Source organism: Delphinus delphis, chromosome 5 (genome assembly GCF_949987515.2).
Source record: "Delphinus delphis chromosome 5, mDelDel1.2, whole genome shotgun sequence".
Taxonomy (NCBI): Eukaryota; Metazoa; Chordata; class Mammalia; order Artiodactyla; family Delphinidae; genus Delphinus; species Delphinus delphis.
The window spans coordinates 134,771,301-134,795,344 of NC_082687.1; the positions used below are offsets into that span (position 1 = coordinate 134,771,301).

At 40.6% G+C, this 24,044-nt stretch overlaps 1 protein-coding gene across 5 annotated transcripts in view; it reads left to right on the top strand.

Annotated features, from left to right (window-relative positions):
- KIAA0232 (KIAA0232 ortholog) overlaps positions 1-24,044 on the top strand; it is a 92,909-nt gene that overhangs the window by 11,506 nt on the left and 57,359 nt on the right. For 4 of the 5 annotated variants that reach the window (XR_009519623.2, XM_060013021.1, XM_060013023.2 and 1 more), the window contains exon 2: positions 21,670-22,168. Coding sequence is in view for 4 of the 5 variants with exons in the window: in XM_060013021.1 (XP_059869004.1) it covers positions 21,938-22,168 (231 nt within the window). In the remaining variant the exon portion in view is untranslated. Of the gene's footprint in view, positions 1-21,122; positions 22,169-24,044 lie in introns of those variants that run through there. The other variant, XM_060013022.1, reaches the window with a different exon arrangement.

Genomic DNA, 24,044 nt, shown 5'->3' on the forward strand with positions numbered 1-24,044 from the left:
ATTACGTTGCCTAGAGCTTTGATAAGCATATTCATGTTCTTAAACATAAAACATAGAGTTTCCATAGAGTGGAATGGTGGATCCTGGTTTTTCTGCAGAGCAAACGATGTGTGAGGATGATCATTTCATGCATGTGCTGAAATCACATTCTCTTAGCTTTAAAATTACTAGACAACATGCCACCATGACCTTCCAGGTTAAGCTGCCTTGTGTCCCCCACTGTGTCTTGCACAGAGTAAACATACACCAAATGGTGGTTGTTTCTGATATTTAACTATGATTAAGGGGGTCGTGAATCTGATGGGGCAGTTGGTTCCTTTATGAGTTCTTTGGTAGGTGGGTTCTCTGGAAAGCAGCTGCAGATAGTTTAGCATGCAGAATGTTGATTAGGAAGTACCCCTGGGAGGGACTTCCTGGTGGTCCAGCGGCTAAGGTACTGTTCTGCCAACGCAGGGGGCCTGGGTTTGATCCCTGGTCAGGGAACTAGATCCCACATGCCGCAACTAAATGATCCTGCACGCCGCAACTAAAGAGCCCGAATGCTGCAATGAAGGTCAAAGATCCCGCGTGCTGCAACTAAGACCCGGCACAGCCAAATAAAGAAGTAGATATTTAAAAAAAATATTAAAAAAAAAAAAAAGAAGTACGCCTGGGGGCCACACCTGCAGAACCTGCAGAAGGAAGGGAGAAGCTGGGCTGCTTTGCAGGCCCAGTCACAGCCTTGGCACCCCCCATGGGGAGCTGTGGAGCTAGAACAGCCCTTCAGAGTTGCCCCAGGTTGGACCTGTGTACTCTCAGTCAGTCATCAGATGTGGGGCGGTCCTGGGAAGGGTCAGGACGCTGGAAGGGACAGCTCCCTGCAGCTGAGGCAGTCCCTGAGGGGCTGGCACAGCACTCCCAGCAGCTGGCAACGTGTCCTTCAGTTGCGGGTCTGGCTGGTACATCACAGCATCTGCCACAGTTGGACAGTATTTTTCTTAGAAAACTTTTGATTGATTTGATTTGATTCATTGGTTAGCCTTCTGGAGAAATACAGGATAAGTCTGTCCCCTTTGTGACTCCCCTCACCCCTCCCCACTGTGTATGTAATGTGTATGTATATGTGGCAGGGGTGGGCTCGGGTGGTGAACAGAGTTACAGTTCGCCGTAAGCTTTTCTGTGCCAGGTTAGACACGCTGGTTTCCTTAAACTTACGTTATTTCACGTGGTTTTGATGCTAACCTGCTCTTTTCTTGGTGTGGTTGAGACTTCCTTGGTTTTCTTTAGCCATCTGTCTGCCTGTTTTCAAGTATTTATCAGTGACATTGAGGTCCTCAGAGCAATAGCTCATTCTCAAAAATGTGAAACCTATTTAATGTGAATTTAAATTCTTATCTCATTTTATGCTACTTCTCTCTTTCCCCTGTTGATTTGCCCTGCTTTGATGATTTGAAGGACCCTTTACAGAATCCGTGGTCATATTGGACTCCATTAGAGGAAAGTGTGTAATTCCTGGAAAGCCAGAGTTAGATGAGACCATTGCTGCTAAAGTCGTCCCCTTTGGGGCCAGAAGGATCCTTCTGGGTTGTTGCAAGTTGTTATCAGATGGTCTGTGGTGGTGAAGAGCTTGACCCTGGCGTTAGCTCAGTCTGCTTTCATATCTGAACTCTTCCTCTTTTCTTGCTGTTTGGGGAAATTAATTTCCTAAGTTTCATTTTCATCATCTGTAAAAAGGGAACACATAGATAGTAAGGATTCAGTAAACGTAAGCTGCTTCTGCCGTTGCTGGAAGAAAACCACACTTATGTTATAAGGAAGAAAGTATCTTTGTTCACTAATTCTAGATATAGGTGACTGAGCTATATCTGTGATCTTAGCAAATGTCAAGTAGAAGGAAATGTTCTTAACTAATAAAGAATGTCTACAGAAAACTTAGAGAGACATCTGTCTTAGTGAGGGTGTGGAAACATTTCCTGTATAATCTTGTACAAGACAAAGGGTGCCCCACTGATACTACTTCTCCTCACCGTGGTCCCGAGCACCAGCCCACACAAGGAGAGAACAGCGTTAATGGGATTGGAATGCTGGGAACACAAAACTGTTGTCATACGCAGACAATGATTGTGTAGAAGACCTAAGAGAATCTGTAACCTAGTATCTGGGAGTAAATCTAATAGCCACGGTCTGTGTGTTGAAAATTAAAACTTATTTGAAGGACATAAAAGGAGATCCAGTTCAATGGAGAAATGGCCCTTGCTCAGTACTGCAAAGCAGTCAGTTCTCCTCAGATTGATCTGTATATGTAATGCATTTCCAATTAAAATCCCAGTAGGGTTTCTCATAGAATGTGATGGTTGATTCTAAAATTATAAGAAAAAGCAAAGGGCCAAGATTGGGAAGACACCTCTGGAGAAAAATCTCGAGACTTCATGGAAAGGTCTAGTGATGAATACAGCATGGTGCTGGCGTGGGATGAGTATACTGAGCACAAGACCTGTGATTATGTGGAACTTTGATACAGGAGAGAAGTGGTGCTACAGATGGGGGTGCAGGGCTGATCCGTAAGTGATGCTGGACAGTTGATTTTCCTTGTAGAAAAGAAATGAAATTAGATGCCTTCTTCACAATTCCACTTCACTAATTCTAGACATAGGTAACTTGTGGATGGGTTAAGGACTTGAATATTTTATTAGACTTTACAAGGTTGTACTTTGATGACCAAAACCCCAAATCTCAGTGACTTAAAACATCAAACATTTCTTCCTGGTTCACATCACATACTGGCTGCTGTGAATTGGCTGCTGTGGCTCTGTTTTAGGTGTCTTCTCATTCTGGGGCCCATGCTGTTCTGTGATACCAGAAGAGGCCAGGCTGAATCCCATGATTAATTTTTTTTTTTTTTTTTTTTCCGGTACGCGGGCCTCTCACTGCTGTGGCCTTTCCCGTTGCGGAGCACAGGCTCCGGACGTGCAGGCTCAGCGGCCATGGCTCACGGGCCCAGCCGCCCCACGGCATGTGGGATCCTCCCGGACCGGGGCACGAACCCGTGTCCCCTGCATCGGCAGGTGGACTGTCAACCACTGCGCCACCAGGGAAGCTCCCATGATCACTTTTAAAGCATCTTTTTGGACCTGGTGTATGTTATGTCTGACCAGTCATAGGGAGCAGTGCAGGGGCATGTACTGAGGCTTCAGGGAGGTGCTGCCAGTCTGTCCCGTGGTGACAGTAGAGACCTGCTGGGTAAAGGGATGGATAAGGGAAGGAAAAGGATAGTTGGGAACAATAGTATTGCAGTCTGCCACAAATGCGAGAAGAGAAACTTGAATACTTTCAGACGAAAATGCATACAAGTATCTTTCTGATCTTGAGGTAAGGAAGGATATCTGAAGACAGTGTTCTCAAACTTTAAAGTATATGTGTTATCTGGGGGATGTGATAAAATGCAGATTCTGATTCAGTGGATCTGGAGTGACATCTTAGAGTCTGCATTTCTTTTTTTTAATCTTTTTATTTATTTATTTGGTTGCACCGGGTCTTAGTTGAGGCAGGTGGGCTCCTTAGTTATGGCATGTGAACTCTTAGTTGCAACATGCACGTGGGATCTAGTTCCCTGACCAGGGATCAAACCTGGGCCCCCTGCATTGGGAGTGCACTCCACTGCGCCATCAGGGAAGTCCCAGAGTCTGCATTTCTAACAAGCTCCCAGGGAATGCTGATGCTGCTGGTGCATGCACCACACTTTGAGTAGCAAAGTCTTTAAGGCACATAAAGTGCCAGCCATAAAAAGGGAAGATTGATAAACTCAGCATATTAAAGTTAGAATTTTTTATCAAAGGATAGCATAAAGAAAATGATGAGCCACACACTGGGAAAAATACTTCTGGCATATATAACTGGTGAGGGATTAGTGTCCATTATATGAAGAACTTCTAGAAGGCCACAAAAAAGAAACATTTCAACAGAAAAATGAGTAAAAACTGTGCACAAGTAGTTCAGATATGAGGAATCATAGCCAATAAGTATATGAAAAGGTGCTTGTCACTAATGATAAGGGAAATGCAAATTAAATCTCCATGAGCTATTTTTCTTTTTTTACATTCACTACAGTGACAAAGATTCATGTCTCTGAGTACCATGTATTAGAGAGGATGTAGATTAAGGGATAACTTACATACATTGCTGATTGGAGTGCAGTACTGGCATGATCTCTTTGGGAAATAATTTTACATTATGTTGCACAGTTCAGCATTTGTGTATCCTATAACTTGACAGTCCCACTTTTGGGTATATATCTTCAGGAGAAATGTGTACCAAGAGCCATATACCAGACTGTTCATAGCTGTTGTGTTTATAATAGCAATTGGAAACAACTCAAATGTTCATTGACAGGAGATTGAATGAAATATGGTATTTATACAATGGAGTATTATAAAATAGTAAAAGTGAATAAACCTCTGCATACAACATGAGTGAATTTTGGAAACATATGCTGAGTAAAAAAAGGAAGTCCCAGGAGATTATATACATTGTAATACCATTTTTACAGAGCTCAAGAATAAATACAACTGAAAAATATATTGTTTAAGCAAATCTGCATTTGTGACAAGTTTTATCTTTTAAAACAATCAAAGAAATGACAGAGGTTAGTAGCCACTGTTGGATGGGGAGGCAGTGGGATGGGGTGGGACGGGGTGGGGAGGTGGACAAATAAATGGTAATGTGTTCTAGGCTGGGTGGTACTAACTACCTTTTTGTGTTTTATAACTGAAAAGCGTTATGTGCGTAGATGTTTTACCTGTAATAAAAGCAAACGTTAATACCACTAGTAGGCTCGGTTAGAAGACAGATGAAAGAGACAGGCCTGCTCTGTCTTAAGTGATTGTGTTAGTCAGGGTCCTCCAGAGAAGCAGAACCAATGGGATAGGGGTGGGGTGGAGGGTGGGGAGATAAGGAACTGTTTCTTGTGATTGTGGAGCCGGAGAAGTCCAGACCCAGGAGAGCTGATGGTGTAGTTCCAGCCTGTGCGTGGAAGCCTGAGACCCCGGAGAGCTGATGGGGTACCTCCAGTTCCGTCTGAAGGCGGGAGAAGACCAGTATTCCAGTTCAAAGACGGACAGAGAGAAAGAGAATTCTTTCTTACTCCTGTCGTACTCCGGCCTTCAGTGGACGGGGTGAGGCTCACCTGTGTTGGGGAGGGCTGTCTGTGTTACTTAGTCTACTAATTCAAATGCTAATCTCACCTAGAAAACACCCTCACAGACACAGCCCAGAAACGCGTTTACCAAATATCTGGGCACCCATGGCCCGGTCAAGTTGGCACCTAAAATTGTGCCAAATATCTGGGCACCCATGGCCCAGTCAAGTTGGCACCTAATAGTGACCATCTCCCTTCCTAACTTCAGTTGCTCCTCTAGTAAAGATCACAGATCCCTGGGGAGGCATCCTTCTATTTCAGTTAACGCTTTCTCAGAGTTTCATTATTCTGAGCAACCGTCAGGCCAGAGCACTAGTTAGCTAGCTTTGTAGGAGGCCTGGGTGGTGTTGGCTGTGCTGTGCTTCATCTTCATCCCTCCCCCAAGGACATAAGGACACAAAGGGGATTTTGCTGGAACATAATAGGATACACAGTGGTGATTCAGGTATAGAGCAAGGCGAAGTAGATTGGTGATGTAGGGAGCGCAGAAGAATGAAATTAATTGATGTGAGATTATCTCAGGGAAAGAATGACAGAACATTGAAGGAAGGATAACAGTTAAATATGAGTGCATGGCGGTCCAGTGGTTAAGACTTCGCCTTCCAGTGCAGGGGATGCGGGTTCGATCCCTGGTCGGGGAGCTAAGATTCCACATGCCTCCTGGCCAAAAAGCAAAACATAAAACAGAAGCGATATTGTAACAAATTCAATAAAGACTTAAAAAAAATGGTCCACATCAAAAAAAAATCTTAAAAAAAAATGAGTCGCATGTATGTGCAACTCTTGTACAAATTGAGGCCTAGCTAACTTACGTTCAAATGGAAATATCCTCTGGGTAGTTGGGAATATTAGACTGAGAGGTCAAAGTAGGAGAATTGATTTGTAGATGGTGACATTTGCATAAGTTACACAGATCTTTAACATTGTCATTGAATAGTTGAAACATAAATGTTCATAGGGTCTGTAACACAACTCTAGGTAAAAGTCACTCCAGTAGTTATAATTACTGGTACCTGAAAGATGCATTAGAACAAGATTACTCTAATTTATTAAATATTTCAAGGGATGATAATCTCTTTCTTTTTAGAGTTGTTTAATTTCATATTCATCTGAGTAGAATACTCATTACTAACCCCCAAATCAGCTATTTCACATGACAGAAAACTTGACCAGAATCTATAAGAAAGGAATAATCAATTTCATATTTGACATGAGTTGTTTGAAAGTTGATTTTTTTGTTTAGTGTTTGGATAGTTAACTATTTTTCTTGCATCTTTGTTTATATGCCTTTCTGAACCATGCTGCTTAATATTTCTGCTGATTTTTTCCTTCCTTTACATTTACCTTTGTAACGTAATACTTACGATTTGAACATATCTGTGAAGTTTTAAAGAGTTTTGACCTGTATTGGGCTCTGTAGATAGTCTTTTAGTCTGTTTTTTTGAGGGGAAGAGTTTTAATTAGTGTAAAATTCCAATCTCAAATGTATCACCTTTGTTGAGTATCATACTTGGCTGCGTACAGTATTTTAAATATATTTTTCAGGAATGTTGCATTGTTAACCTGTCTTTTTTTTTTTTTTTAATTTACTTTTGGCTGCTTTGGCTCTTTGTTGTTCTGCGCGGCTTTCTCTAGTTGCGGCGCATGGCTTCTCTTGTTGCAGAGCATGGGCTCTAGGTGCACGGGCTTCAGTAGTTGTGGCTCACGGGCTCTAGTGCGCAGGCACAGGCTTAGTTGCTCTGCGGCATGTGCGATCTTCCCCGATCAGGGCTGGAACCCGTGTCCCCTGCATTGGTAGGCGGATTCTTAACCACTGTGCCACCAGGGAAGCCCTAACCTGTCTTTAAAGTACTTATATTTTAGGTTCGGAGAGTATGTCTATTTCATCGATCTAGGGAGAATTCCATACGTAAGTAGTCACTTGGGCTCCAAGTGTAGTAGGGCTTCTCATGTTTCCCAGATTCAGGAATGCCTCAAAGTACACTTAAATTTGGTAGCATTTCTAAATTTTTTAGCAGCTGTGCCTGATATCCAGCAAAAGTTTGTTAAATACAGGTACTTTGCGTTTAGCTTGCGTCTTCACCAGCCCCAGGAGTGTGCCCTCTGAGCGCCATCCTCTTTCCTCCATTGTAGATCCACTGGTCAGTTGGATTCACTCTTGGTGGTGGCTCTGCTATGAACATCCTGTTGTCAGATGTCTGTCTTGATCCACTAAAAGATAGCTTGGTTGTTCTGTGAAATAGGAACAACTCAAGACCATTTCAGTGGCTGTAGGCACCCGCATAATATGCAGGTGCCTGCCTTGCTGCTGCGCATGTCATGTAGGTAGGTAGGTCACAGTGGACCCTGCCCTTGCAGTGGGGCAGAGAATGCATTGAGGAGTCAAGAGCCTCCAGGTGTATGTAATCAAAGATAACAAATGAGGGTGAGGCATGCCCAGGGGAAAAGGGAGATTCTGGAAGTTTCTGACACTATTAAAAAATGGAGTACTGATTGATTTTACTGTATAGAACAGTACAATTTATGCAGATTATTTAAAGAAAAGGAGAAGGATATACTTAATGGTCTCATTCCTAAAATTATATCTTCAGTTTAACTTTTCAACCCTGGGAAGTTGAGACTGTAAGGACCCTAGGTGATCTATGTCTTGCTTATAATGTGGACCTTAGAGAAAGTGTTAATTCTTTCTGGTTAGAAGATTATGTTTACCAAAGCATATTCTGAGGAACACAGAAAGGATCCTTAACAAGTATGGAAAATGCTCTCTACTTTGTTTCCTTCAGGGAGGTTCCACAGGCACATTACCATATTAAAAGTTTCAAGATGTCCTAAAATAAACAAACCTGCTTTTGTTTCAGCTCTGGTATTTCCCTAATTTATGCAAAAAGAAGAAGTTCTATAACAAAAGTAATACATTTTTATATCACCTGGAATACACCTTGGGGAAACTGTGGCAGGTTATCTTTTAAATGATGACACTGTTCATTTAAATAGCTGCCTAGGAGCTATAACTATCGTTATGTTAAGAGTCACATCTAGTGGTATAAGCACAATGAAATATTACTCAGCCATTAAAAAGAACGAAATAATGCCATTTGCAGCAACATGATAACTGTCGTTATGTTAAGAGTCACATCTAGTGGTATATAAACAATGAAATATTACTCAGCCATTAAAAAGAATGAAATAATGCCATTTGCAGCAACATGGATGGACCTAGAGATTGTCGTACTGAGTGAAGTAAGTCGGGCAGAGAAAGAGAAATACGGTACGATAATGGGGAATCTAAAAAGAAATGATACAAATAGACCTATTTAAAAAACAGAAACAGACTCACAGACTTAGAGAAGGAACTTACGGTTGGGGGTGGGGGAGGATAGGGAAGGGATGGTCAGGGAGTTTGGGATCAAGAGGTGTGCGCTGCTGTATTTAAAATGGATTAACCAACGAGGACCTAATGTAGAGCACGGGGAACTCTGCTCAACTCTGCAGCTTGGATGGGAGGGGAGTCTGAGGGGGAATGGATACGTGTATATGTGTGGCTGAGTCCCTTTGCTGTGCACCTGAAACTATCACAACATTGTTAATCGGCTATACTCCAATATAAAATAAAAAGTTAAAAAAAATCAGTTTTAAAGCTAAAAAAAAGATCATTTTTAAAGCTAAAAAAAAGTCACATCTAAAAACTTGATTTAATCTTTGAAGCATGTATTGAATAATTAATGGATGCAAAATGAAAATATGTACTTTGAACATATTTTGAGTTCTCAAATATATATCTTTTTGCAAGATCAAAGAGAATTTTATTCTGATTCTTTAAAATTTATAACTAGTTGGATATGAGTCTGATAATCCATATAAAATTTTTATACTGAATTAGATATCTCTTATTAACAGATACTAAAACATCACCAAAGTATTGCTTATTACCTAAGTTCATTTTAGAGAATTGTAATATGTATTACTTAGATTATGGCTTTTAATAGTAACTACAAAAAAGAATTGACCCACTGTCTTACCAGCGAGTTGTAGAATTTCAGGCCATTTTTTTTCCCCCACTCATTGAAACTCAGAAGACAGATCACTTTGTAGTTTTGAGATGAGAAGTTGAAAGCTGTAAAATTTTAATGCACAGACATTTTGACAAGCAACAATATCACTTTGAAAAATTATTTTAGTACACAATGATCTAGTATTTTACTTGATAAAGTGTTTCATCCTTGACGAAATGGGTTTCATCATGTTAGAGCTTTTTGCATTTTCAACAATTCTGAAAATCTACTTGTTTTAATTTTTTGTTTCCAAATAAACTTGCTTTGGGCTTGTGAAAATTTGCATTTCTTAGAGTGAAGATCAATTTAAGTTTCTCCTAATTGAAGTTTTTAGGTTTCTAAAATTTAGTTGTTCCATCACTTTTCCAACAATTTTTCTAACAACTTTCTAGAATTTCATAATAGTGAACTATGTTTTGATTTTTGGATTTTGTTTGGTAGCTGGTTTGTAATCTTTTACACTGTTTCTTTATTTCAGATGTAAGTGTATACGTTTCCCCCTCCCTTTTGACCCAAATGGCTTCATGCGTGTTTTTTTATCCTGTAAACTGTGTGACGTGAAGTTTTCCCCTTTTAGGGAAAAAGGGCATTTAAAAAAATCTCCATAGGACTTTTTTGAAGGCATAAAAACTATCGTTTTGTAGCCCTGCTAAAGAATTCTGACATCTAATAGATCTTGAACTAAACACCTCATTGGTTACTGTACTGTGATAACCTGCAAAGAAATTATAACCTTTGAAAGGCAGTTCAGCTTTTCAAACCAGAAATATTAACAGATGAGTATGAATCAGCAAATAACTGCCCGTCAAGTAAAAGTTAGAGATAAAGCAATGTTACTTTACATAAGCAGTTCATCTCCTCAATATTCAGCCCAGTTAAAGCTATAAGAACATAGAAGCTGATCCAAACTCTCATTTCTGTAAGCATTTGACAACAGCACGGTCAGCAGAGGGGAATTCATCCAAGCTGGATGGAAAGCTCTTCCCTTTTATTCATTCTCATTACACACTTGATCTACATCTCATTTGTTTTGCTTTAATGGAAGTCTGTTTAGTACTTCTGATTCTTATGTAGAACTGAGTGCTTTCACCTATACTTTATCTTCATATAGTTGGTTCTTCCTTTTTTCTTATCTTTTAAACATAGATATTGGCCTAGGTCTGTTACATGCCTGTAATTTATTAAGACACCTGCTAGTTCCTGTTACTATCAAGTAGTAGTCTTATCTATAAGAACAATCCTACATTTATGAAAAAAATTGATTTTATTTGTTACTGGAGAATATACACTTATCAGTTCATTTCTGATAACCTGTAGTAAAAATGGAATTTCTTAATCTGTTATGCAGTTCTTCCTATTTGCACAGAAGGAACTCATGTCCCACACAAGATTTATTGATTATGTTATTTTTAAATGGAGCCTTATTCATTTCCTAGGACTTGATACATTTCTAGATGGGGAAGAGACTGTAGGTCTGATTGTCCATTTCCATACGTTTTCCAGTTACGTGGCTAAACAGGTGTACAAGACCAGCTTTTAGCCCTTGGTCCTGTCTTCAGTGATAGGGCTGTAGGTTAGGTTATAGATTCTCTGTGGATTTTCTCTTCTGGCCGTAAATTGGCTCTGGAGCCAGGCTACCTACTAAAGAGAAAAGCAATACCTTGTGTTCCAAATTGATGCACTGAGATCTGAAACTAACAGGTAAAGATTGTGTGTATATGTATGACTATCTCATTGTATGAGTGCACTCTCTGGTTTGCTTGGCAAATATTATTTAGGAAGTTTGTGAGAGTAGTAGAATATAAAAGCCAGAGGCTTGCTATGTCAGACATCTCTTCTCTTTTCTATGTTCTTTTGTCTATTTCTCTCTTATACCCTTTACCCTTCCCCTTCAAAGGCTTTTCTTTATGTGAAAATCCTATGGACACCCAAATTGAAGAATTATGAAAAGATAGTTGCAGGTAGTGTAGGCCTTTGATGAATACGGAGCATTTTAACCATTTTTTGATGAAATTTGTAGTGAAAAAGGACCAGTTAAAAATAGAGTGAAGGCATAATTTGCAGAAGTACCATACCGGGTCAAAGGGAGGGCAGTGGGTTTCGGTGGGAAGAAGTCCAAATTGGCTACCTAAGGATGAAGACCAAAGCCCACTAATTCAGGGTGGTGACCCCGAAGGAAAGACCCCAAGGGTCGCCGTCTGTGTGTCACTAACACTGTGCACAGTGCCTGGTACACAGTAAGCCTCCAGTAGGTGTGTGGGTGGTGAGAGAATGAGTGAGAGCCCTGGCTTAGAGGGTTACTCCCTTCTGGGGGGGGGTTTAGAAATTGACTAGAGTTGAGTCCCTCCCCAACCCTCCCTGCTGGTGTTATGAATATTGTTTTATTTCCCAAACTTTCTCCTTTGGAATTCATTCCCCCCCATTAGATTTGGAAAGTATTTGGCTAGACACAGGTTTTTTTTTTTTTTGCGGTATGCGGGCCTCTCACTGCTGTGGCCTCTCCCGTTGCGGAGCACAGGCTCTGGACACACAGGCTCAGCGGCCATGGCTCACGGGCCCAGCTGCTCCGCGGCATGTGGGATCCTCCCGGACCCGGGCACGAACCTGTGTCCCCTGCATCGGCAGGAGGACTCTCAACCACTGCGCCACCAGGGAAGCCCACACACCTACCCTCCTTGGACTAAATAACCTTTCCTCCCAATTTTGTCCGTTGGCCCTCTATTCTATTTATTCTCAGTTTTCTTTTTGCTCTGTTGATAAGCTTCATCCCTTCTTGCCGTTCTGAACAGTCTGGCTTCGTCGTTAAACCTTCCATGGTTGCATTCTACCATAACGAAATTTGACTTGTTGACATTTGAGGCCTCTCAAACATAAAGGTAAATCTTTTCCAGTTCCCTCACACGATTCCTCTCGGGCGCAAACTATCTCAAAATAACAGTGTGGTTGGTACCCTACCTTCCGGGTATAAGGAAGAGTGTCTCGTACAGTCTACAGGCACATGAGGAAGGACATGGTGAACTCTTGAAAAGAGCTAACGGTTCTTGGTTTAGCCCAGCATAATCATTGCCAGCATTGTCCAGTAGAACTGTGATGATGGAAATGTCCTATACTTTATATTAGCACAGAAGCTGCTAGCCATGTGTGGCTATTGAGCACTTGAAATGTGGCTGGTGTCGCTGAGGAGCTGATTTTTAATTTAAATGTAAGTAGTCACATGTGACTAGTGACTACTGTGTCTGACAGTGTAGTAAGACGCTAAAACAACACTGGGATGACATAATGCTAGGTGAAAAATGCAGGATACAAAAGTATATATTTGTTTTTAACGTGTTGAAATATTGAAAAATTTTAAGTTCTTTGCAAAGGAAAAAACACTGATAATCACACCAGAATACTAACAGTGAATTGTATTAGGGTAGAGAAATTGTGTATGGGTGCCCTTCTGTTTTCATATTTAAGAATACTTTAAAAAACTTTTATAATAAAGGTATATATGAGCAGAAAGAAAAAGTGTTCTGAGACTAAAAGAATGCTTCAGCAAGTGAATATATTGCTTGAACAGAGCTGCACAGATATTTCTTCACGAGATCTACCTTTTATTCAGTACATTTTGCCTGAAGAAGCCAGATTTACAACTTTTTACTGTCTGGTGCTCTTTATCATCAGTTGTGCTGTAACACAAGTAAATTGAGAAAACAATCCATAAATAATATTGTATGTACCGTGTCAGAAAGACATTATGCTTTTTGAAATAATTTTTATGAGTTTTGAGCAAACCTAAAAACCTAAAAACAATATATTATCAAAAATGAAGGGAAGTACCTTAATGTGTCTGCCACATGTCTGCTCTACTTGAGCACTAAGGAAAGTGAGCTATAGGTTGAGTGTATGTCTCTTACAGCTATTTAAGGACACTCATGGGAGCTGTAACTTGAATAATTTTCAGTAATGTATGTGGTGTTACAAAGAGTATAAAAAGATGGCACTACATTTCTTAGCACATTGTTACATAGGGGATGAGATTTTGGAAGATCAATGAGCTTCTTCAAAACCACCCCTCAGGGCTTCCCTGGTGGCGCAGTGGTTGAGAGTCCGCCTGCCGATGCAGGGGACGCAGGTTCGTGCCCCGGTCCGGGAAGATCCCACATGGCGCGGAGCGGCTGGGCCCGTGAGCCATGGCCGCGGAGCTTGCGCATCCGGAGCCTGTGCTCCGCAACGGGAGAGCCCACAACAGTGAGAGGCCCGCATACCGCAAAAGAAAAAAAAAAAAAAAACCACCACCCTTCAAGGGCTTCCCTGGTGGCGTAGTGGTTAAGAATCAGCCTGCCATGCAGTGGACACGGGTTCGAGCCCTGATCTGGGAAGATCCCACATGCCACGGAGCAATGAAGCCCGCGAGCCACAACTACTGAGCCCGCGTGCCACAACTACTGAAGTACGCGTGCCTAGAGCCCCTGCTCCACAACAAGGGAAGCCACCATGATGGGAAGCCCACGCACCGTGACGAAGAGTAGCCCCCGCTCGCCGCAACTAGAGAAAGCCCGCGCACAGCAACGAAGACCCAACGCAGCCAAAAATAAATAAGTAAAATAAATAAATTTAGAAAAAAGAAACCCCACCCCTCAGCACCCTGCCCCCCCCCCCCAAAAAAATCCCGCTTCATTATTAAATTACTCACTTGAAGATTGTGGCATTACTATGTTTTGGCTGGCTATTGTTGAAAAGGTACTTATGTAATAACTTCAGTACCTAGATCTGTTTTTTTCTCCTTAATAGACAAATCATTTGTGACTAATTATCACTCTGAAAACATGTGGACTAGATAAAGAATTAAATGCTTTCGATTTTAGAATTCAGTTTGTTATTCTAGTTCCAGGTCTGATCATAAGCACCACAGGCCCCAGGGCCCTCACTCCTGGAGACTGAGGGTGACACGGGGTTTCTTGCAGGGGTGGAGGGGTGTGTATGTGGGGTGGTGTCATGGGCGTGGGTGGGGCTTGATAGATGTTCCCCCCTCACTCCTCCATTTTCACTTCCAGGCTCACATTAATACTAGGCTTGGAGGCTTTCATCCATCCCCAAATCTTTGGGGAGTGATTTTCATTCACCAGCAGGGCTGTGTATAATTCTAGAGTCCTTAAAATGTCTAGAAATTGCACACTAGGCCACAGAAGGAAAGCGGTGTGTGCTAAGCTTCTGAGTCTGTACTGTTTGGGGATAGTGCGGCTTAAATGCAGAGGTTGCTCTGCAGATGTGCACATTCCAAAAGACAGGAAACAGCAGCCTTGGTATTTCTGTGTTCATCCTCTGCACTTCACCACCTTGAGTTCTTAGCAGCGTCGCACTGGAATTTGTAGTAGAGACCAAACTGTTACTTAAAAAGAGGAAAGGCTTTGGTATGACTAAAACTAGATTTTTATTGTAAATGAAGGTGATTTCATAGTTCTTTTTTTTTTTTAAGGATAGCGAGGAAATTATTTTTTGTACTAGAAGCCTAATGTATTTTACGTAATTACTATTCTTCAGGTAATCATATCAGTGAAGAACCCTGTTAGAGTAAGCAAATATAAACAATTTGAGGGGGGTAGTTTGTAATAACAGCACCTTCCATTGGTGTGACATTTTGTGAAATACGAAGGCCACAAATATCAATACTTGGATGCATTTCTCACTTGCTCATTGAAACAACGAGAAGTTGAGAGGCAGGGAAAGCAAGTATTTATTATTCTCCTTTACAGATGAGTTATGGGCAGAAAACCCAGCTATTCAGTAGTGGAAGTGATACTGACTATAAAAACCTACATGTTATGGACTGCTGGGCTGGTGCACTTTGCACTCTTCCGTCCTGCCTTCCTGAATTAAAGAAGATGCATGCTTCCATGGGCATTAATCCGCTATATATATTTTTTGGTATCCTTAATAGAAACCATTTAAAATTTAAAGTAAAAAAGACAAGAGAAATTCTAAAATAAGTGTATTATCGTTGGACCTTTAAAATTATCATTTATACAGCCCAGTCTTTAGGATGATTTGCGTTAATTTTACGTGGGAGAAAGATGCTCAAGACAATTTGTTGAAGGTCTTTTTTTCTCAGTGTAAACCTTTGTAGAAGGCAAAGTTGAAAAAACGAAACAAAACGAAGAACCTTTGAGTGTATATGGTGGTGCTTTTTCTTTAAAACTTTTAGAGAGGGCTTCCCTGGTGGCGCAGTGGTTGAGAGTCCGCCTGCCGATGCAGGGGACATGGGTTCGTGCCCCGGTCCGGGAAGATCCCACATGCCGCGGAGCGGCTGAGCCCGTGAGCCATGGCCGCTGAGCCTGCGCATCCGGAGCCTGTGCTCCGCAACGGGAGAGGCCACAACAGTGAGAGACCCGCGTACTGCAAAAAAAAAAAAAAAAAAAAAAACCTTTTAGAGAAGTTAAACTAAAATGCAGTTTAACTTCATACTGACTAAACTTCACATTTGGAATGAGTATGAAGATGAATAGACAGAGTTTGACATATGGGTGTTTGCCAGCCATGTTCTTGAACTTGCCAGGTGAATGTTAAGTGGGTTTTGCATGTGCTTGTCAGATCCCTCCATTGTTTTGGCCACGTGGTGAATCACACCTGAAGTAAGTTAAACAGATAATTTTATTTCTGAAACAGTTCAGAACTAAAAATAAAGAGCCTCTTGTTCGGTCAGATGTTCGCTCTGCTACCAAAGGCTTGCAGCTTAGGGGAGGGGAAGCTTAGTTATGACCCAATATTTATACCTGGGCCATCTGTTAACAGTTTATGTTCACAGTAAGGAGAATGGACACTCTTGAGCTCCAGGAACATTTAGACCTGTCATGACGGTACAGGAGGAAGCCAGCTTGGGGTGCTTCTGTCTCAGACCCTTGTTATTGGTGTCCAGTTACAGGTGCTGCCCAGATGACTACATAGGCTGACACTCCCAGACTTACCAGCCTTTCCTCTCTTTTCCTCAGTCCTCTGAGTCTGTTCTACGTAGAGAGTAAAAACAAAATATAGTCACTAATGACTCTAGGGATATGGACAATTTAAAAATTATATGGCATCAGCTATTGAACAAGTCACCGCAGGAGTTCTGTTAGTGGTAATGATGCAAGGGAAGGTCTTAACTGGCTTTGATGAGATCATGGGCGTTCAATGTGTTTTGCTTTCTTTTCTGCATCTCACCTACTTCTTGAATCCTTTGATTTGTCCAAATCTCTTAATGACAACAGAGAGAATCCCATGGTTGGGTTGATACCATGTTTTAAAGTAAACATAGTAAACTAAAACAGTTTTTCTTTATCAGTCTTAACAGTGAACCAGGTCTGTCATATGTGAATTTTTAAGGCCTTTATTCATTTAAATAATGGAAAAAAGCCTTATACTAAGTTGTTCGCAGCGAAACTAAGTTTTAGAAGTTCTCTGGCAAAGACAATTATATACATTTCGTTAAAGACATTCTTCTGATACCTCTGTACTCTCTGGATCTGATGTATATTGTTGGATTCAATTCCCTAAAATTTTGTTTAGAATTTTTGCATCTGTGTTCGTGAGCCATATTGGTCTGTAGTTTTCTTATAATATCTTAGTCTGGTTTTTATGTTAGGATAATGATGGCCTCTTAACATGATTTGGGAAATATTCCCTCCTCTTCAATTTTTGAGAAGAGTTTGTATAGAATTGGCATTATACTTTCCTTAAATATCCGGTAGAATTCACCTTTAAGCCGACTGGGCCTGGAAGTTTCTTCGTGGGAAAGTTTTTGTTTGTTTGTTTGTTGTTTATTTTGGCTGCGTTGGGTCTTCGTTTGCTGCGTGTGGGTTTTCTCTAGCTGTGGCGAGTGGGGGCCAGTAGTTGTGGCTCGCGGGCTCTAGAGTGCAGGCTCAGTAGTTGCGGCACACGGGCCTAGTTGCTCCGTGGCATGTGAGATCTTCCCAGACCAGGGCTCGAACCCGTGTCCCCTGCATTGGCAGGTGGATTCCCAACCATGGCGCCACCAGGGAAGCCCCTGTGGGAAAGTTTTAAACTGTAAACCCAATTTCTTTTATAGGTACAGGGCCATTAATTCTATTTCTTCTTGAGTGAACTTTGGTAGTTTGTGTTTTCAAGGAATTTGTCCATTTCATCTAAGTTTATTCTATTGGTGTAAAATTTTTCTAGTATCCCCTTATTGTCTTTTTTATATCTGTAGAATCTGTAGTGATCTCACCTGTTTCATTCTTGATATTGGTAATTTGTCTTCTCTCTTTCCTGAACAGTCTGGCTAGAGGTCCATCTTGTCTGAAAGAACCAGCTTTTGGTTTCATTGTTTTTCCATTTTCTATTTCATTGATTTCTGCTCTCATCTTTTATTCCCCTCTTGTGCTTAGCTTAGGTTTCATTTGCTCTTCTTTTTCTAGTTTCTTAAGATGAAAACTGATTTGAGACCTTTTCTAATATAGGCTCTCCTTGTGCTATAAATTTTCCCCTAAATACTGCTTTAGTGGCAACCTAAAAATATTGATACGTTGTGTTTTTATTTTCATTCAATTCAGAATACTTTCTAATTTCTCCTTTGCCCTATTGGTTATGTAGAACTATGTTCTTTTTAACTTTTTTTTTTTTAAATTTTGGCTGCGTTGGGTCTTTCTTACTGCATGCGGGCTTTCTCTAGTTGCAGAGAGTGGGGGCTACTCTTCACTGTGGTACATGGGCTTCTCATTGGGGTGGCTTCTCTTGTTGTGGAGGCTCTAGGCACTCAGGCTTCAGTAGTTGTGGCACACAGGCTCAGCAGTTGTGGGTCGTGGGCTTAGCTGCTCCGCAGCGTGTGGGATCTTCCCGGACCAGGGCTCGAACCCATGTCCCCTGCACTGGCAGACGGATTCCTAACCACTGGACCACAAGGGAAGTCCCATCCTTTACTTAACCTATTTGTGACTTTATGTTTATTGTAGAATTTTTACTATATTGTAATTGGGACTTGTTGTTTTAAGACCCATCTCTGCCTTTTAATTGGTTGTTTAAGCCATTTAAATTTATTATGATTATTAACAGCTATCTTATCACAGTCTTCAAGAGATAACATACCATTTAATGTGATGTATAAGAACCTTATAATAGTGTTCCAGTTTCCCACTCCTGGTCTTTATGCTGTTGTTGTCATACATTTTATTTATACATATGTAATTAACCTCACAATACGTTGTTGTTTTTGTTTCAATGGTCAGTTATCTATTTTCTTTCTTTCTTTTTTTTTTTTAAAAAATCTTTGGCCATGCAGCAAGGCGTGTAGGATTTTAGTTCCCTGATCAGGAATAGAACCCACGTCCCCTGCATTGGAAGCGCAGAGTCCTAACCACTGGACTGCCAGGGAAGTCCCTCAGTTATCTTTTAAAGATACTTAAATAACAAGAAAATTTTAGTTAATGTTTCTAGTGCTCTTTGTTCCTTTGTGTGGATAGGACATTTTGTCCTATCATTTTCCTTCTGTCTAAAGGACTTCCTTTGACATTTCTTTTAGGGCAGGGTTGCTGGTGATGAATTCTTTCAGTTTTTCCATGTCTGAAGAAGTGTTTGTTTCACCTTTGTTTTGAAATATACTTTTGATGAGTACAGGATTCTCAGTTGACAGGTTCTTTTTTTCACTACTTTCAAGTGTTTTTGCCCCATTCTCATTTGCATGGTTTCCATCAAGAAATCTGATGTCATCCATATCTTTGTTCTGTTCTACCTAATGTTTCTTTTTTTCTCTGGCGACTTTATTACTGGTTTGAATAGTTTTATTATGTGTTGATTTCTACATGTTTCTTGTGCTTAGAGTTCATTGAACTTCTTGGATCTGTGTGTTTTGGTTTTCATTAGTTTTGGAAAAATTTTGGCCATTATTCAAATATTTTTTTCTGTCCTTCTCTCTCTCTTCCAATTACATGTATGTTAGATTTCTTAAAGTTATCACACAGCTCACTGAAGCGCTGTTAATTTTTTGAACTTCTTTTTCTCTCCATATTTCATTTTGTATAGTTTTGTGTATGTGTGTGGTTTAAGATTCAGTAATCTTTTCTTCTCAAATGTCTGATCTGCCATTAGTCCTGTCCTATATTTTTAATCTCAGACATTGTAGTTTTCATCTTTAGATATTTGATTTTATATCTTTTCAAACATATGGAATATAATCATGATAACTTTTAAAGTCTTTTTCTGCTAATTCTAACTTTTGTGTTGATTCTGGATTGGTTTCAGTTAATTTTTCTCTTCATTTCCATTCCCTTTGTGTCCCATTTCTTTGCATGCCTGCTATTTATTTATTTATTTATTTAGACCGCACCACCACCGCGGGTCTTGTGGCATCTTAGTTCCCCTTAGTACCAGGGATTGAACCCAGGCCCTCGACAGTGAGATGGGAGTCCTAACCATTGGACCGCTGGGGAGTTCTCACATGCATGCTAATTTCTGATTGGATGCCAAGCTTTGTAAATTTTATCTTCTTGGGTGGTGGATATTTTGTATCCCTTGAGCTTTGTTCTGGGGCCACAGTGAAAATAGTTGGAAACAGTTTGGTCTTTTGGGTCTTGATTTTAAGATTTGTTAGGCAGGTCCAGAGCAGTGTTTAGTGTAGGGCTAATTATTCCCCATTACTAAGTCGAGACCCTTCTGAGCACTCTACCTAGTGTGCCCTGAATTATGAGGTTTTCCAGTCTGGCTGGTAGGAAACAGGCACCATCCCCAGCCACGCTGAGCCTTAGGGCGTGTTTCCTCCTTTCCTTTATGATGACCCTTTCCGGTGGGTGCCGTGGCTGGGTCCTCACATGCATGCCCCGATTAACACTCTTTTGAAGGCTTAGGAGCAACCCTTTGCAGATATCTGGTGTTTTCCTCTGGAGAGCTCTCTCCTCTCGGTACTTTTCCTGTGATCTCCAGCTGCCTTAGATTCTCTGACCTACTTCCTTCAGCCACCGCTTCATGTCTCCTCATTGTCTTGGTGCAACCTTCACTGAATGAGTGCTGGCTATCCACTCGCTTCAGGTGATGTCCCCAGAAGTGAAGGTATTGGTTAATTGATGATCTGTCTGGCATCCTGAGAGCCACACGTATTAAACAATTTATGGAAAATGTTTTAATTTTGAGAGTCAGCTGGAAAATTTCAGCAAGTAAACGTTATAGAAAATCTTTGCTTTAATTTATCTAGTTTTTATAATTCAGAAAAGAATTATAGAGAAGATTTTAGGAAGTAGCAGAATACATATTAGTGATACATTGATCTAGTAACTTCATCCTGTGGTGGATTTAAACATATTTTCTTTATATTTAATGTTTGTAACATTTAGTGTGTAGTTCTAGATGAAATGCAAGAAACTGAGCATTAAATCTTTGGTGAAGAGTGTCTGTCTTTCTGACTTGATGCTCTTACTAAAAATAATTATTAATACTTTTTAAAAGGTCATTTTTGTAACCCTCTTATTATCTGCTAAAATTCATGCAAAAGCTGATCCAATGAGATTTACCTATCACTATGTTAGTTTTCATTTTCTAGTGGCATAAATTAATCAGAACTCTAGCATAAAGAATATTATGACTTAATAAAGCCATTGTTAGATTAGTATGACGTATTGAAAGTATATTAATTTAGTGGAAAATGGCATCTATCACAAGTAATCAGAAAGTCAACCTAGGTATATAAGAAGAAAAGTTAAAATAGATATAACTATTGCCTGGCAGGGCTATAAGACAAATGTGTGTTTCATCTTAATTTTTATGAAATAAGTGATGAGCAGTCCAAAGTTTTTAGCCATACAAAAATTGATTACCTGTGTAAAACTTACGTTTATGGGACTAATTTTTTTTTTTTTTTTTTTTTTGCGGTACGCGGGCCTCTCACTGTTGTGGCCTCTCCCGTTGCGGAGCACAGGCTCTGGACGCGCAGGCTCAGCGGCCATGGCTCACGGGCCCAGCCGCTCCGCGGCATGTGGGATCTTCCTGGACCGGGGCACGAACCCGTGTCCCCTGCATCGGCAAGCAGACTCTGAACCACTGCGCCACCAGGGAAGCCCGGGCCTAATTTTTTTTTTACCAGTGTTTCAATGAAATTACCATTCAGCTGCTTGTTTCTGTTTTACTTTAAAATGAGCTAGTGATTTGTTACGAGATAAATTCTTTCAGCGTAGCAAAATTTTACAAGTCCAGTCCCTTGAGACATAGCAAAATAAACATCAGTATAATTGAGCATGAGTACAAAAATACAGATTTCTGAGTTTTCCTTACTTTTAAATGATATTAAGCTTTTAAAAGTTTAAAATGTCACTTAGTTTAAAATGTCAGCGATTACAGTAAAAAAAAAAAAAAATTAATGTTCCAAGATACCAAAGGTATTTTAATAAAGAGGAATGGTTCATTTGGATTTTTTTCAAAAGATCAATAACGTAATTTATATCTATACATAACACGTACCTTTTTTCTCTCTTATTTTTGTAGGTTCTGCTGGAGACTTACATTTGGCCTCAATGTGAAATTAAAGTAGAAAATCACATCTACATGTATGTTGCTATCAGGATGTTGATTCATTGGTCATGCCTGAAGAGGGAAATTCAGTTCTAGATGGCTGACTGCCAGCAAAAATAAATGCTTACCCTAGATGTCAAGCATCTCTCCTTTTTACTGGAGTGAAAATCCCCTCCAGATACCAACAGAACATCACTGCAGAAAATGCTCCACATTTTAAGGATGTCAGCAACCTAAATTCATGCGCCCTATCTGTACAGTTGTTGTGGATGGTTTACCATCTGAAAGCTCCTCAAGCTCTTATCCAGGCCCTGTATCTGTCTCTGAAATGTCTCTGCTTCATGCTTTGGGTCCAGTGCAGACCTGGCTGGGACAAGAGCTAGAGAAATGTGGCATTGATGCCATGATTTATACTCGATACGTCCTCAGTCTTCTGCTGCATGACAGCTATGACTACGACCTGCAGGAACAGGTATTTACATATTGTAAATGTTTTGTGAAAATTTATGATTGTGTTTACATTTTCCTTCAAAGAGCACTTTCGTATTCTAGCACAAGTTAGACGGCTGGGGTCCACCAACTTTTTAAGCTGTCAGTGAATATAGATGAGCCGCGTTACCAAACACACAGTTTGGTTCAGTCATTGTCTCTGACATTTTCTTGATGTTGATTGCATTCTGACACAGACTCTGGATCTTGTCACAGACGGTAGTAGTTTGATGACCCACTGCCTTTGAGTTAGCGCTGCTCCAGAATGTTGGTTTCTACTATTTAGGAAAACCCCACATTGTGATTAGACGTTTTCATCGTTGGGTCTGTTACACTTCTTAACATTCCAAAGTTTAATATTTCATTTTATCTCTAAGAATGATGATAAACTGCTTATTAATCAAAGTGTGTGTTTTGAATCAGTAGACTTAAAATTTCGGTAAAGCATATAACCTTAAAGTGGCCAATATACATTTTACTTGACTTAGGTGCTTAAAGTGAAGAAAGCAACCAAATCTATGTTCTTGAAAAAAATCTCAACTTCAGTCTCACTCTCCAAGAGAAGCTCCTGAATGTGAGGCTTGCTGAAAGGGAGGCAGAGTCATCAGCACTGAACCAGTGAGCTCTGGGTGACTTCTGGGTACAAATTTCATGTAAAAGGGAGTGTTTCGGGAATTCCCTGGCGGTCTAGTTAGTGGTTAGCACTCCGCACTTCCATTGCAGGGGGCACAGGTTCGATCCCTGGTTGGGGAACTAAGGTCCCACATGCCTTGTGTCACGGCCAAAAGATAAACAACTTTTTAAAAAGGGAGTGTTTTGTGGGCAGTATTTGTTGTTGTTGTTTTAAACCATTGTTACTAACACTGAAAACAGGAGCAAAGTTTCATTGACGGAAGAATCTGGCTTTGACCTTCCAAACCACAGAGCAGTTTCAGAGTCCTGTACATACAGGGGGTTTCACAGTGTGCCTAACATTCTGTCACATGTCAGTTGAGCAGAGTATTTCCCACTGCTGGTGTTCCGCATCCTTTCTAGCTGGACACAACTACATTTCCCCTGCTTCCAGGTTGCTTACTGCCCTGGCTGGTGATTATTAGGTCAAGTAAGGCTTTGAGGGGGTTGACTTAAAACCTAATAATCAGAAAGTGTGTTATTTTGGCGGTCAGTATTTTGCATAATTTTCTTACCAAAGCTCTATTATTTTCCATCATATTTCCAGTAAATGTACTTTAAGGGCAAGTAACATGTTAAATCTACCAACATAGAAGAATTTTTATTTCCAGAAATGAGGAAGATACTCCTCTTAACTCAAAAATCATGTACTTCAGTTGTAAATACGTACGTGTAGGAAACAAATCGTTTTTTAGTGGGAGTTTAATAAGACTTTTTACTTCTTAAAATTGTGTATTAACAGTATCAACACCAATAACTATATTAGCACAAAGTATTTATGTGTTAGGTGCTATAGTACATGGAAAAAGGGGGAAAACATAGGCCTGCTATTAAGATTATAGTGAAGACTTCTGTGATGAGACCTGTTTGTGAATCCCTCTGGTCTCTGTGTTCGCTGTAGGGTGGCGGCGGGCGGGGGGTGGGTGTCTTGGCAGCTGTCAGCGGCCTACTGTGTTGATCCTCCCTGTTCTGGTTCATCTTTAGGACACAGGACAGATAAAGGTTAGTGAAAACAGAGCATGTCTGGAATTACAAGGAGAATCCACAGGGAATTAAAAGGGCCCTAAAATCCTTTTCTGCTCAGCCCTGGCTCGCACAGTGCCAAGTCCCATGCTGATGGGGAAGGTCAAATTGAGAATGACCTTTCATAGGAGATGACCCATAACTTTTCCATGACTCAAGGAGGA